At 51.2% G+C, this 15,611-nt stretch overlaps 1 protein-coding gene across 3 annotated transcripts in view; it reads right to left on the reverse strand.

Moving 5' to 3' along the window:
• Positions 1-1,464: 1,464 nt before the first annotated feature.
• PIK3R6 (phosphoinositide-3-kinase regulatory subunit 6) overlaps positions 1,465-15,611 on the reverse strand; it is a 48,264-nt gene continuing 34,117 nt past the window's right edge. For all 3 annotated transcript variants that reach the window (XM_070479076.1, XM_070479075.1, XM_070479077.1), the window contains 9 exons: positions 15,286-15,364; positions 14,450-14,572; positions 12,496-12,606; positions 10,788-10,878; positions 10,432-10,502; positions 9,852-9,942; positions 9,370-9,485; positions 4,176-4,288; positions 1,465-3,590 (listed from right to left, as the gene is read on the reverse strand). In XM_070479076.1, the coding sequence (XP_070335177.1) occupies positions 3,437-3,590; positions 4,176-4,288; positions 9,370-9,485; positions 9,852-9,942; positions 10,432-10,502; positions 10,788-10,878; positions 12,496-12,606; positions 14,450-14,572; positions 15,286-15,364 (949 nt within the window). In that variant the 3' untranslated portion in view covers positions 1,465-3,436. The remainder of the gene's footprint in view (positions 3,591-4,175; positions 4,289-9,369; positions 9,486-9,851; positions 9,943-10,431; positions 10,503-10,787; positions 10,879-12,495; positions 12,607-14,449; positions 14,573-15,285; positions 15,365-15,611) is intronic.

The raw sequence follows: 15,611 nt of genomic DNA on the forward strand, positions 1-15,611 counted from the left end.
TGATCTTAGTTCCCCAACCAGGGATCCAGCTGTGCCCCCTGCATTGGAAGCAGAGTCTTAACCACTGGACCACCAGGGGAGTCCCTGGATGGTTTTAAATTATCCTTTTTTTTTCCATTTATTTTTATTAGTTGGAGGCTAATTACTTTACATCATTGCAGTGGTTTTTGTCATACATTGAAATGAATTAGCCATGGATTTACATGTATTCCCCATCCCGGTCCCCCCTCCCACCTCCCTCTCCACCCGATCCCTCTGGGTCTTCCCAGTGCACCAGGCCCGAGCACTTGTCTCATGCACCCAACCTGGGCTGGTGATCTGTTTCACCCTAGATAATGTACATGTTTCGATGCTGTTCTCTTGAAACATCCCACCCTCGCCTTCTCCCAGAGTCCACGTCTGTTCTATACATCTGAGTCTCTTTTTCTGTTTTGCATATAGGGTTATTGTTACCATCTTTCTAAATTCCATATATATGTGTTAGTATACTGTAATGGTCTTTATCTTTCTGGCTTACTTCACTCTGTATAATAGGCTCCAGTTTCATCCATCTCATTAGAACTGATTCAAATGAATTCTTTTTAATGGCTGTGTAATATTCCATGGTGTATATGTACCACAGCTTCCTCATCCATTCGTCTGCGGATGGGCATCTAGGTTGCTTCCATGTCCTGGATATTATAAACAGTGCTGCGGTGAACATTGGGGTGCACGTGTCTCTTTCAAATCTGGTTTCCTCGGTGTGTATGCCCAGAAGTGGGATTGCTGGGTCATATGGCAGTTCTATTCTCAGCTTTTTAAGAAATCTCCACACTGTTTTCCATAGTGGCTGTACTAATTTGCATTCCCACCGAGAGTGTAAGAGTGTTCCCTTTTCTCCACACCCTCTCCAGCATTTATTGCTTGTAGACTTTTGGATAGCAGCCATCCTGACTGGCGTGTAATGGTACCTCATTGTGGTTTTGATTTGCATTTCTCTGATAATGAGTGATGTTGAGCATCTTTTCATGTGTTTTTTTTTTGCCATCTGTATGTCTTCCTTGGAGAAATGTCTGTTTAGTTCTTTGGCCCATTTTTTGATTGGGTCATTTATTTTTCTGGAGTTGAGCTGGAGGAGTTGCTTGTATATTTTTGAGATTAATCCTTTGTCTGTTGCTTCGTTTGCTATTATTTTCTCCCAATCTGAGGGCTGTCTTTTCACCTTGGTTATAGTTTCCTTTGTTGTGCAAAAGCTTTTAAGTTTCATTAGGTCCCATTTGTTTATTTTTGCTTTTGTTTATAAAATTCCGGGATGTGGGTCATAGAGGATCCTGCTGTGATTTATGTTGGAGAGTGTTTTGCCTATTAAATTATCCTTAAGAGTGCTTTTTGTCCAGTTTGGGGATACACACAGCAGAGGTGGCTAGCTGACATTTCATCCAAAAGTCATACTCCAGAGGCATTAATACTAGCATGTGAACAATCTTAGATCAACAGAAGTGGATTTATTAATTATCCTGACAGATATTGGCAAAATTTCACATGTCACATGGATTGTTTATAATTTTTTTTGGAGGCATTTCCTCCCTTGGTGAACAGGGTATTCGAATCCAGAGATTCCAGCAGCCCAAACCCTTTGGAATAGCAGCCTTCACTCAGGGAAGGCCCAGTGCTCAACAAGAGCTGTTTGGTGAACTTTTCAAGCAAGATTCGTTCAGAGCACCTAATTTGGCTGGGGGTGAGGATGAGGGGGCTACTTGCCAATGCACACATAAATGTGCAGCAGAATTTGGTCTACCACATGCTTTCTTTGTAAGCTGGTGGGGAGATTGTTGGGGGAAGGCTCAGAGCCCTCCTTAACTCTGAGTAAACCCTGCAAACATTTAGTTCAAGAATCTAGTACTTGTTGCCCAAATTGGTATGAATCAATTAACATCACCCCAATGACAGAAGAAGAAAATCTAGTGATGTTCAGTGATGCCAGTCATTTCCAGTTTTTAAAGTCACCTTAGTCACATTCAGGGCTGTTCCTAGTTCCCCCCTCTTCCCTGGGCTCCTCACGGGGCAGCTTCAGTGGAGGACTGCACATTCACTGACCTCTCCATCTTAGCTGTTTAGGGTCGACTGCCAATGAGGAGCAGGGCCTTCGCCACGTGGTGTCCATCAAGATATCCACAGTCCATATCTGGGCATCAGGTCCTGGGGTCCCTGCTGCCACCTCACGGCTGCACCTCTCCCCTTTCACAGTGAGACCCCTGGGGCTTGTCTGCAATCAGCTACCTGGGAAAAACCTAACTGGCTTCCCATGCCCACAGAGACACAGGGGCTCTCTTTAAGGCTACTCTTGGGCCCATCTGCCTAAGCACTCCAGGCGGCCCCTCTTTCACCATCTCCTTAGGCTCTGAGAATGTGCTCAGACTTGCTCCCCACTCCTGGGGCGCTGAGGCCACAAGAGAAGTGCCTACTTCTCTACTCTTGGGTCCCGAACTTGGAAGGGACTCTTCCATCCCAGAGTCACCATGCCCGGGTGATGGGTATGGACCTAACATCTGGATATACACTGTTGAACTCAAAGCCAAGAAATCTGATGTCTTTTATCTCTGGCTCCTCTGAAATGAACTTGCATTCCCACCTCTGCTTTGGCAATAGCGCTGGTCAGGAGGCCCTCAGTGAACACGAATGAGGAGGGATCTGGGCAGGTGGACAGAACACACCAGTGAGCGTTTCACCAGGCTCTCACCTAGCTAAAAGGATTCATCAAGTTAGACCAAGTCATGCCTCTGCTGTCTGTTAAAATAACACATATTGAGAATTCCCTTGTGGTCCAGTGGTTAAGACTGTGCTTACACTACATGGGGCGCAGGTTCGATTCCTGGTTGGCAAACTAAGATCCCATGTGTCATGCAGGGTAGCCAAAAAGAAAAAATTTAAATGAAATAAAATACAAGTATTGCTGGATATTAGATAAAAGCAGAAAGACTTTAGTGTGCATCTACTGAATCTGACATGTCCTCTCACCTGGGAGAGACGCCCACCTAGGAGTGGTTGCAAGGCTGAAGAAACAGCCTGGGCGGGAAGCGGGGGTTGTGGCTGCTGCTGCCTGCTTCTTGTTTTCCCCAGGCTGCTGGGCCCTGGCCCGGACCGCAGCTCTCATCTTGGTTTCAGCCTGAGTGGGAGAAGATAGCGGGAGAGGCGGGAACTGGAAATTCATGCAGGAGTGGACGCGGGCTTGAGGAGCTGGGTTCTGTGTACACAGCTTGGTCACAGCCTTCTCGGGCCTTTGTGTGGGTGCTGCTCCACCACACCCGCCCCGTGCTCCGTCTCACTTTCGGGCTTCTAGATGTGGCTGGAAGCCACCCCAGGGAACCTTGTTCTAGCCACTGGGGCGGGTGCTTGCGGCGGGACGGGTAGTGTATCCTTCCTGTCAAGCCCGCCACTCTCGGACTCCCCTTCGGGTTCACTGGACGATGCCAGAGAACGTGTTGATGGGCATCAGAAGAGGCTTAGCCTTGGCTTTGTTCCTTTCCATCTCCTGCCGGTGGGAGCTGAGCCCCAGCACCTTGGATTTATGGGTCCCCGAACACGGCTCTGGGCAGGGAGCAACCTCGAACCTATGGGCAGAGAGAAGCCAGCTCAGGAGACCCATCTCAGGGGTCAGATCTGCCTGGGCATTTTAAAGGTATAGACAATATACCTTTAAAATACACCCCTTATTGTTGGATATAGACAAGGGGGAGGGGCTGATGAGAGCTGAGGAAGAGTCAAAACGAGAAAGAGCAGCCTGGGGTGAACACAGGGAGAGGACATGCCCAGGTGGGTCACTCTGTGTGCCTGCCTGACCCAAATACACCTGCCAGGTGACACCAGTAAGTGTCACGTTAACTGCAGCATAGCTGCCTCAGAAGGGCAGCCTGTGTATGTGTGTGTGTGTTTGTGGGAGGGGGTGGGGCACAGTGCCAGCCCCCGGGGATGGGTCAAGGGCTGCAGGCTGAGCATCTGTAGAGATTTGGGACAGTGTAATCTCAGCTGCTGCCCACCTTCAGCCACTCAAGTGCTCTTTTGCCTGGACTTAAGCCATCACCTGAGTCCATACGCATCAGGGACACCTGCCTGGCACAGGATCCAAACCCCCTTCAAGGTGTTCAGGGCTCGAGGCAGGAGAGGGAGGGGCTGGCTGCTGTGGAGCCCAACCTCACCTGACCACATCCTTGTACGTGTGGCAGCTGTCCTTGTCCAGCGACAGGGTCAGCAGCCTCCGGTCCTGGCTCTGGATCTGGATGTGGGCTGTCCGGAAGGTGTTTGTCACCACCTGCAACAGAGACAGCTCAGGGAGCATCACCTTGGTAACAGACAGCCCAGCCAACACCTTCTGCCCGGTTCATGGGGGTCCCCATCTCTCTTTCTGCAAGTGACTCTTGAGCAGTGACAGCCCCGCAGAAAGTGCTTCTAGGCTGCCCGGGCCCTTGACTTGCCCATCATTTGTGCAGTTCTTTTTTCCAACCTGTTGTCCTTAATTTCAAAAACAACCTGGGATGCTGCAGCTGGACCCTATCAGGTGCTCCAGTGACCTGAGCACCTCCTGTATGACAGGCGTGTTATGTGTGGAATTGGGGGATACTTCCAGGTTTTTATAAGCCCTGACCCCAGTTATTAGTTGGATTGCATACAAGATCATTTCCCTGGGGCAGAGACAGAAGGTCTAGAAAGTGGCAACTTACTCCTGTGAGTCAGACCAGGCCTGTATCAGTTTGTACCAGGGGACCGGTGACAGGCAGGAGGGATCTATCCTCTGCTTGGGAAACCCCACCTTCCAAACCCAAAGCCCTGTGGCTTCTCCAGAATGCACCCAGGACCAAAGGAAAACAGCCCTGAGGCAGCCCTCCAACCCATGACCTGGGGAGCACGGAGGCGGGGGGCGGGGACTGCTGCTCCTGAGAGGCCCCTCCCCCTGGACAGAGAAGGTGGAGCATCTTGGGTTCCAGATGGGGCTCTGAGGGCCTTTCTGGTCACTGGCCACTTCCACATGTGGACAGCAGCTTTGGGTGATCCACCACCACAGAGCACTAGTTTCTAGAGCCTTAGTCTCCACCTCTTTCAAGCATAGAACCACCTTTCCCGAACATAAAATTAGAGATTCTGATCTAAGTGGTCTGGAGTCCAGCCCAGCCTGGGCATTTTTGATAAGGTCGCCACTGTAGGCAGGGCTGATCCACCTTCCTGCTGTCAAACTGCAGGGAACTGCTTCCCTGATAGCTCAGTTGGTAAAGAGGAGACCCTGGTTCGATTCCTGGGTCGGGAAGATCCCCTGGAGAAGGGCAAAGGCTACCTACTCCAGTATTCTGGCCTGGAGAATTCCAGGGACTGTATAGTCCATGGGGTCACAAAGAGTCGGACACGACTGAGCGACTTTTACTTTCACAACAGCGCCGAAGGGCTTCCTAGGTGGCCTAGTGGTAAGAATCTGCCTGCCAATGCAGGAGATGAAGGAGACCCAAGTTCGATCCCGGGGTGGGGAAGATCCCCTGGAGGAGGAAATGGTAACCCACTCCAGTATTCTTGCCTGGAAAATCCCAAGGAGAGAGGAGCCTGGTGGGCTACATTCCATAGGATTGCAAAGAGTCAGACATGACTGAGCATGTATGCATGCAAACAGAGACTAAACCTGAGGAGGTCAAGCACATCCTGGCATTTCTGCTGGACTTTTGTGGACTGGGAGGGTTGGCTGCCAGAAGTCTCTGGGCAGGGTGTGCAAGAATCTCCCAGGAAGAGAGTCAAAGCACAGACTCCACACCCAGGGCACCCAGATTCCTATCCTGGCTCTGCCACTTATTAGTTGTGTGACCTTGGACATGATTCTTAATCTCTCTGTGCTTTTTGTTTCTCACCTATTAAGAACAAAAATATGTTACTATTAGCAACTACCTTGTAGGTAAAAGGGAACTCACTGGGGTGTTTAGATTTTCAAAAATCCCACAACCAGGTTATTTAAAGAGGTCATTCAAAATAGAAACCGTTGTAAGGAACTGACTTTGAAAGAGGAAATACATGAAAAGGAAATAGGTCCACCCTGGAGCTCGAAGCTCAAACACAGAGCATCCTATCTGGAAATCTCAGCTCAGTACAGAGCTCTCAGCTCATAGGGGGCTCCGCCAGGTCAGAGGCTGCCCCAGAAAAAGGGAGCTCTGGTTAGGGGTGAGATCTTGCAGAGGTGGAGGCTGGATGAGAAGATCTGGAGACATCTGGAGAGCTCCTGCTGTGAGCTGTTCCCATGCTGAATGATGGGAGGATGGAGAAGGGCCTGAGCCCTCCAGAGCCATTGCTGAGATCACATCACTGATAGTTTTGCAAATGCTGCCATGGCCATGTCCCCAGGGTTTGTGGGGGAGGGGGGTGGGGAGGGCGGGCACAGACGTGGGGCCCTAAGCTCTCAGGGGAGAGGGGTGGAGGATATGCAGGGAAGGGCCTCCTGGGGGAGATGACACCTGAGTTTAATCTTGAAAGAGAAACAGAGGAGGACAGGGAAGAGAAAGGGAGGAACGGGGTTTCAGGTCAAGTGAGGCGCAGAGGAAAGATGGCCAGCACACTTCCAAACATAACTGAGCAGGGTGCTTTGGGGCCTTCCCTGGAACAGGCCTCTCCCTCATATCCTCTGCTTCGGCTCCTCTCTGAGGTACCTAGGTCACAGTATCTGATGCACATTTCCCAAGTTGTTTTATTACAGATGCTAAAACCACCACCAAAGGAAGAAATTAACTACATGATAATTATTAATTACATAATCATGAGCAGGTAGCCCCCAGACCCTCTGGCACCTAAGGATTGATGGTGTTAATGCCTATGACATCACTCCGTTCCCTTGCCATCAACCAATCATAGAGTTGTATACCAGCTGATCACATACCCTAGGGCGTCCCTCCCTCATCTGGCTTTTAGAAGTGCTTTGCTGAAACTCCTTGGGGAGTTCGGTGGTTTTGAGCATCAGCTGCCCTGGACTCCTTGTTTGGCACCTGCAATAAAAGCTATACTTTTCTTCACCACAACCCAGTGTCAGAAGACTGGCTTTACTGCACCTGGGCGAGAGGACCCAGGTTTGGTTTGGTATCACAAATAACCTGGTGTCAAGGGCATGCAGGGCTGGCTGGGGCTGCAAATAGAGAGGAAGAGGAACCAAACTATGCAACGCTGAAGTTCTTCCACCCTTCTGCCCGGAGAGAGGAAAATGAACAAGGGGTTTTAAGCATGGAGTGATGTGTCTGTTTTAGAAAGATCACACGGGCAGACTTGTGGAGGGTGGACTGAAGGAGCACTGGTGTGACAACAGGGGCTGCTGAGTTTGTCCAGAAGGAGGTGGATGAAAAATCTGGCCCAAGAATGACCAGTTTGCTCCGGTTTGCTAGAACTTTTCCTAGTTTTAGCACCAAGAGCCCCAGATCCTAGGAAACCCTCCAGTCCCAGGCAAACTGGGACAGCTGGTCAACCTCGCTGGACCAGGAGGATGGAGAGGAAGGGAGGGCTATGAGAGTGTTTGAGAGAGAACATCAGCAGACAATAGGAAGTAAGGAAGAGGAGGCATCTGAGCTGACTCCCAGGTTTCTGGGAAAGGTGACTGGTTAACGATGGCCTCACTGGACAGGAGATGGACACAGCGGAGGAGGGCATGAAATAACAACAGCCGCTAACACGTATATGGGACTTCCCAGGTGGCTCAGTGGTAAAGAATCCACCTGCCAATGCAGGAGATATAAGAGACACTGGTTCGATCCCTGGCTCTAGAAGATCCCCTGGAGAAGGAAATGGCAACCCAACTCGAGTATTCTTGCCTGGGAAATCCCATGGTCAGAGGAGCCTGGCGGGCCAGAGTCCATGGGACCGCAATGAGTCTGACACGACTGAGTGACTAAACAATACAGTACCACATATACAGCTCTGACTTGGATAAGTGCTCTTCTAGAACCTTTACATGTCATCATCATTCAGTCCTCACAACAACCAGATAAGTTCGCTACCATTATTATCCCCATTTTCCAGACGGTGAGACTGAGGCGCAGAAAACTGGAGACTCTTGCCTAAGTCACATAGCTGGTAAATGAGAGCCCCAAGATCTGAGTCTAGGCAGTCTGGCTCTAGAGAATTCCACTACTGGAAAGCACTGGCTTTGGTTTTGAGTATCTTCAGTTTGGGGTGCTGTGGGACACCCAGCTCATGCTAATTTAGGGGTCAGACACTCAGTGGTGAATGTCAGAGCAGGAGATAAAGATGTGGGTGCCCTTAACAACTTGGACTAAAGCCTTTGAGAGCCCAGGGAGTAAGAAAAGAAGTGGGTCATGGACCAAAGTGGAGAACACTATCTATTTAAGGACCTGGTTTAAGGAAAAGAGTCCCTGAATCACTCTCCCCCTCTCACCTACCAGGCAGGGCTGGGATGAGGTGGGAGGTGATAAGAGTGTGGCGGCCCTGACCTGCGAGGATGCAGGATGTCACAGAAGCACTCAAGACACTCGGGCATCAGACCTCGTAGGCAGCTTGACCTAAAGGGAGCATCTGCCTGGTAGGTGAGAGGGGGAGTCCAGGCTTTCTGACAACACGGTTCAGGTGTGATCATGCACTCCAAGCCCAGCTGAGTAGGGCAGTGACATCCAGAGTGGCTATCAGATAAGGACAAAATGGGCAGGACCTATGTCTCTATCTCTATGAGTATCAATAAGAGCAAAGGGCAGAGGGCAGCGGTAGGGCTGTGGGGTTGAAAGGGCAGGTTTTATTTGGTCAAAGGCTGGGACTTCTCAGATGCCACAGTCGCTAAGAATCTGTCTGCCAATGCAGGGGACACAGGTTTGATCACTGGCCCGGAAGGATTCCACATGCTGTGGAGCAACTGAGCCCGTGGGTCACAATTACTGAGCCCACGTGCCCTAGAGCCTGTGCCCTGCGATGAGAGAAGCCCCCACAGTGAGAAACCAAGCACCACAAGAAAGAGTAGCCCCTGCTTCTGCAGGTAGAGAAAGCCCAAGCACAGCAACAGAGACCCAATGCAGCCGAAAACAAAGAAACACACACAAAGGCTGGGCCGCTGCGGTTCTGGCTGCTGTGAGCAGCGGATACAGTACTTGGGTGCATTTTGTACTTATCTGTGTACATCGCAGGTCCTCAGATGGTCCAGGTGGAGGTGGGGTGGGGCCTTACCTCTTCCAGGGCCCTACTTATGCCAGTGGGTGCTCAGTATTTCAAACAGACTGGAAATCAGGTTCTTCCCAACAGGAAGACTGGCTTCAATAGCAGGGACTCACAAAGGCTCCGGGCTCCCTCTTCTCTGCACACCCTCCCCAGGCTCTCTTCTCTGATTCACCCTACCCTGTGTGAATCTCCCCAGTTCCCCTCCTCCCCAGGACTTACAGAGAAGGACCTTCCCGCCAAGTTGGAGGTCTTCACGATCTCTGTCACACTAACTTTCAGGCACGTGTGGTCTGTGTCGGGAGCAGCAGCGGGGGTGCAGTGGGTGGGCCCTGAAACTGGGAAGGGTGAGATGTGGGGTTGTAAATGGGCCTCCAGGGAAGGAGGGCAGCTGGGGATGCTATGTCCTAAGAAGGACATGAACCCACCGTGATCACCACCCCTTTCTGTTTTAACCCCTTCCCATACCTGCTCAGGCAGGAGAGCATCACCCTGGGCTGCTCGGTGACCCACCTGAGGGCAGGGCTGGGCCTTGCCAAGCAGCCTGGCGCCCAGTCCTGGGCCCGGCACGAGTGGGAGCTGGGCCATCTTCCTGCTCTCCCAGGGACAGGGAGGGAGGCTGCCTTCCCCCGCTCCCTCCATCTCTGGTCCTCCACCCTCTCTCCTCCTCCGGCACCAGCTTCTCTGCTTGCCCAGCTCCTCACCTTCAGTGTCACTGGCTGGAAGGGTCTTCAGAACCAGCCCGGTGGCCCGCAGGGAGACGGTGACCTCCCGGGTCCGCTGGCTGAGCAGGGCCTGGGGAGGGGGACGCAGGGGCAGATGGGGTCGGTCCTCAGGACAGGGCACACATCGCCACATCAACAGTCTGCTTGTCCCCCCACCCCTCCTTCTCCACTTCCCGCTGCTGCCCTGAGCCCCGGTTAGGCTGACGTCCAGTAAGGAACCAGAGGACGAAGGCTCAAAGCACTCAGTCCCGGGGGCACGTTCCGCCCTCCAGACTGAGGACTGTACTCCGATGCATCTGGTCAGCTAGGGAGGAGGATATTTTTGAACAAAGGGACAGCATCCTGTTCCTCACATCAGATGGCCTCCTCGTCTGTGTGTAAGGCCAGTCATGACCCACCCATCCCTGTAAAACTCTCTGGAGTTCGGGAAACTGGGGGCTGTGTCAAGGGAAGGGCAGAAGGTCCCTCTGTCTGCTGTCTGCTCCCCGCCATGTCCCTGACACCTGCCTCCCTCCAGCGGTACCTCCAGCCACCTCCTGGCGGCGCCACGCCCACTGACCTTCTGGTAGCAGATGGACAGCTCAGCCCCTGGGCCCTCGGCCACGCCCCTCCTCCGGGGTGAAAAACTATCTGTGGGAAGAGAAGAGGCTGAATGAAGGTGGGAGGCCCTGTCCCTCCCTCATCGAGGCCCAGGTGAAGCCACATCTGTTCCAGAGTGGAAAGGCTGCATCTCAGGAGGCGCCAGGCTGCCCTTAGGGCTGGGCGAGCCTGCAGGGGACAGGGCACCCTGGTGCTCCTCAGAGGTGGGGGGGAGCGGGGTGGGACAGGGCCATGAGAGGTGGGAGGGCTTTCTGGAAGTGGGCCTTGAGGAAGCTGAGTCGGCTGAGCTTTGGGAAAGGGGAGACAGATGCTCACCTTTGGGGAACTTGGAGTCTTGGATCTTGACCTTCAGCTCGGTGAGGAAAATGTCCTCCACAGGGTCTTGGCTCAGGTCACCAGAGAAGATCTGGAGGGAGGCCGGGGGGAGGGAGGGAGGCTAGGGGAGGTCGTCCCTGCCAGGGGCAGCTCCCAGGAACCCCCATAGCCCAGGATATTTTTAAAATATTTACTTATTTATTATTTATTTGGCTGCACTGGGTCTTAGTTGCAGCATGTGGGATTTAGTTCCCTGACCAGGGATTGAACTCAGGCCCGCTGCATGGAGTCTTAGCCACTGGACCAGCAGGGAAGTCCCGGGATGTGGGATTTTGATCCTCCCATCACTGTCCTGAAATCTTCCATGTGCCGACCGCCTTGCCGTCATCTTCCCCCATCAATCATTTAATATATTTTTCTACTCATTTAAATTCTCACAAAAACCCTGTGATGAAGATTGCTTTCCCCATTTTAAAGATGGGGAAAATGGGGCTTTCCTGGTGGCTCAGTGGTAAAGAATTCACCTGCCAATGCCGAAGACATGGGTTCGATCCCTGGTCTGGGAAGATCCCACATGCCACAGAGCAACTAAGCCTGTGAGCCACTACTACTGAGCCTGAGCTCTAGAGCCCACGAGCCACGACTATTGAGCCCATGCACCCTAGAGCCTGTGCTCTGCAAAAAGAGACGCCACCACGGTGAGGGGCCTGCAAACTGCAGCTAGAGATCACTGCGACTCAAGAAAAGCCAGCACGGCTACAAAGACCCAGCACAGCCCATAAATAAATAAATTTATTTTTTTTAAAGGTGGGGAGAATCAATGTCAGGGAAGTGAAGGTAGCTGTGATCACACAGCGAGCATGCAGAGGGACCAGGAGGCAGAGCCATGAACTTCTCACTACCTCACACTGCCTCTAACTCTATACCCACTGCACACAGCCAGTCCCACACTGACCCATCCTCTGATACACACACACACACTTTACTGTGCTACTAGCAGGAGACTCAAGACGAACAAAGCATAGTCTCATCTCAGAGGACTCAGAGTCTTGGTGGGGAGGCACTGGCTTCGGCAGGTACATGACAAAGTGGCAGTGAGGTGCCAGAGCGAGGCCCGGAGCATCACAGGAACACCCTGGAGAAGCACTTGATCATGTAATGCGGTGAGCAGAGCAGAGATGAAGGCAGTTGCTGCAAGAGGTGAGGTTAGCAAGGATGATGGGGAGGATGTAAGGACAGAGAGCCCTTCCGCTTGAAGAGTCTGCTTCTGCTTGAGCTTGAGGTGTTAGAAGTTAATGATTCTCTTACGTATCCAGAAAGGAAGAAGACAAAGTGAACAACCAAGAAAGTCTGGATGGGGGACTTTTCTGGTGGTCCAGTGGTTAACAGCCCACCTTGCAATGCAGAGGACATGGGTTCAATCCCTGGTCGGGGAACTAAGGTCCCACATGCCGAGGAGCTATTAAGCCCATGGGCGACAACTAGAGGGTCTGTGAACCGCAACGAAAGATCCCGTGTGCAGCAAGGAAGACCCGATATGGCCAAAGAAATAAAATAAATAAATATAGAAAAGAAAAAAAAAATGTCTGGATGAGTTTATGACTTGCATCCTGGTCCCGTTTCCCTGGAGCCAGGGCATTTAGGTTGCGGGGTCCTGGGGTCCAACAGGCTGCCATGGTCTCCTTGGAGCCCCAGGTGGGAAGCTTACCTTGACTGTGTAGATCTGGAAATAGATGGGCTGGGTGCCCATGCGAACATAGTAGGTGATGGCATCCAGGATGAAGGGGTCTACAGTCTGGGATGTGTCCAGGGAGAGAGGCTGTGAAGGAGGGAGGGAGGCTGTCCTCAGCCAGCTCCCTCCACACTGTTGTGGGAGCTGCCACTTTCTTAACAGAGAAACTCCAAAAGTGCCCCCTGCTCTGCACTAACCCGGCTGTTTCTTCAGCACTGTCCAAGCCTTTCCTGCCAGCTGATTTCTACCCCTAATCAAAAGACACCCATCCAGCACCCCAGTGTTCATAACAGCACTATTTACAATAGTCAAGACATGGAAGCAACCTAAATGTCCATCAAGAGATGAGTGGATAAAGAAGATGTAGCACATATATACAATGGAATGTTACTCAGACATAAAAAAGAATGAAATGATGCCACTTACAGCAACATAGATGGACCTAGAGATTATCATACTAAGGGAAGTACGTCAGACAGAGAAAGACAAATATCCTATAATATTACTTATATGTGGAATCTAAAAAAATAACACGAAAACTGAACACTGATCCTGAGAGAAATAAAGACTTTAAGAAGTGAAGAGTTATACCACACCCCCAGAGGGTTACTTAAGTTCATTCTCCAAAACTCAATCAAAATCCCAAGGGGATTAAAAATAAAACTTGACAGGAATTCCCTGGCTGTCCAGTGACTAGGACTTTGTGCTTCCACTTCAGGGGGCATGGGTTCAATTCCTGGTTGGGGAACTAAGATCCCAATGCCTTGCAGTGTGGCACAAAAAAAAAGGAAAGAAAAGAAAAATCCAAAAACAAACAAACAAACTCAACAATGGAATTCTAAAATTTATATGGAAAGATAAATAAACATAGTCTGAAAAGTTTTGCAAAAGAAGAGTAATGGTGTAAATGTATCATGCCAGATATTAAAATATAAAAGTGCAAATTTATACATAAATGAATAGATCACTGAGAAAGAATACATTCCAGCATATGTAAGAATTTTAATAAATGATAAAAGTGGCATTTCAAGCTGATGGTATACCCAATAAATAGCTTTACAACAACAGCCTAAACACTTGGAAAAAATAAAATTACATACTGAAATTAATTGCAGACAGGTTATCTAAATGTAAAAAATGAGATGCTAAAATTGTTAGAGTAAATTATCAGTGAATTTAATCTTGGAATGGAGAAGGTCTTTCAAAGCATGGCTGCAAAGGCAGAAACCATAAAGGACAGACATATTTGAAATTCTGTAGGTCAGAACAAACCCCACTTCTGACAAGACTGAAATGAAAAAAGTGGGAAAAAAATGTCTGCAGCACAAATGACAGCAGAAGGCCTTTCAAATCAGTGAAAGATGAGCCCCTTCCCTGCCTGTCCTCACCATTGCCTGGGCCTGGGGACTGCACGATGGCTTGTGGCTCAGAGATCATGCTTTGGAATGAAGCTGCCTTATTCCAAGTGGGACTCAGCCTGTTACTCTGGGCAAGAGACCTAATCTCTTTGTGCCTCAGCTGCCTGATCTGTAAAATGGGGATGTGGTGACGACAGCACCGGTAGACAGACACACGTGCCCAGCTGGTAGGGCCGCGAGTGGGAATGCTTAGAACAGTGCCTGGCATGGAGCCGTGCTCAGGAACGTTAACTGTTGCAACCGTTGCAAAGCAGCCCAGCAAACTCACAAGTTTCCAGTGAGAAGCATATCATTGGCCCACACACTTTAATAAAGAATAAAGAATGTTTCCCTTGTCCTCTCCACACAGTGGTCCTGTCCAAACAGGAAGGTACCTGGTACGTAATAAATTCTAGCCACCTGCTCCTTAGGGCCCCTCTTCTGCCTTATCCCTTGTGGGGCCCCTTGGGGCTGACTCTTGGGGTCAAAATTCAAGAAAATGCCCCCCCTACCTCCCACCCTCACCCTCCTACCATCTCTGCCAGCTTGTGGATGGTGGGGCACAGGGTGTTGACGATGCTCTCGTACCACGGGTCCATGCGGCCCAGGAACGCGGCCAACTCTCCCAGCTCTGAATGCCTGGATGCTGCAGATGTCTGCGAACAAGGGGTCGGGGAGGATGGGTCAGGCCCACTCTGGCACTTTCTTCCTGCTCGATGAGGGGGTGGGGGGAGCGGGTCCCCAGGTATCGGTCCTAGACAAACTAGCTTTGGGAATGGGTCAAATTATTCAAGCTCTTAGGGCCTGGATTTCTGCATCACGTGAAGATGGGTCTCACACCTAGGTGAAGCTGGAACCCCCCTTCCTGAGGACACCTGCCAGGGACACTGAAGAGTGGTCATTAGCCTTAAAGGGGACAGACAAGCAGTGTCTTGAATTTAAGGCTCCCCAATCAGCAGAGGGGGCAACAGAAAGGAAATATTTCCAGTGCAGCTTCGTCTCCCCTAGGAAGGGGTAGGAGTGTGTGTGTGTGTGTGTGTGTGTGTGTGTTTAAGAGAGAGAGGCCCTCCTGTTTAAGCATCAGCTTGCCACCGATTCCATCAGACAAGCAAAAGGAAATCGGCCATGGGGTCATGGGGTCATGAGCAGGCTGCCACAATGAAAAGGCATCTCTGCCACCCCCAGGGCCCATGCCTGTAGCCTCTGGGACAGAAACCTCCAGGTCGCCCCCAGCTCCACATCCTAAGGAAGACTGACCCCAGTTCCTGCTCCTGACACCCTTGATCCCTTCCCCAGGGCTCACCCCCAACCCTGCCCTCCACCCCTTCCCCTAGGTCCCCCCTCTCCCAACTCCCCCCCAGTCCAGCACCTTGGGAGCCAGCAGGGGGATGTAGTAGAGCTGCAGGCTGAGTCGGGGGGTGAGGCAGAACCTCTGGGTTTCTTGCTTCCTGGCAGGGGGAGCAGAGCACAGGCGTGAGCAGGCTTTGGGCTTCCCACAGACTTGGTTCCACCTCCTGGCTCTGTTACTTAATATCTTTTCGACTCTGGGCAACTGGCCTGCTCACTCTGAGCCTCTGCTTTCTCATCTGTAGAATGGGTGCAGTAAAGCGGGGAGCATGGTGCTCCATGGTGGCCGGGTGTGGGGTTTGGGGGGAACACAGGGAGCCACCGCCCCCCATTCCACCCTGGTCTTGG

Source organism: Odocoileus virginianus, chromosome 17 (assembly GCF_023699985.2).
Source record: "Odocoileus virginianus isolate 20LAN1187 ecotype Illinois chromosome 17, Ovbor_1.2, whole genome shotgun sequence".
Lineage (NCBI taxonomy): Eukaryota > Metazoa > Chordata > Mammalia > Artiodactyla > Cervidae > Odocoileus > Odocoileus virginianus.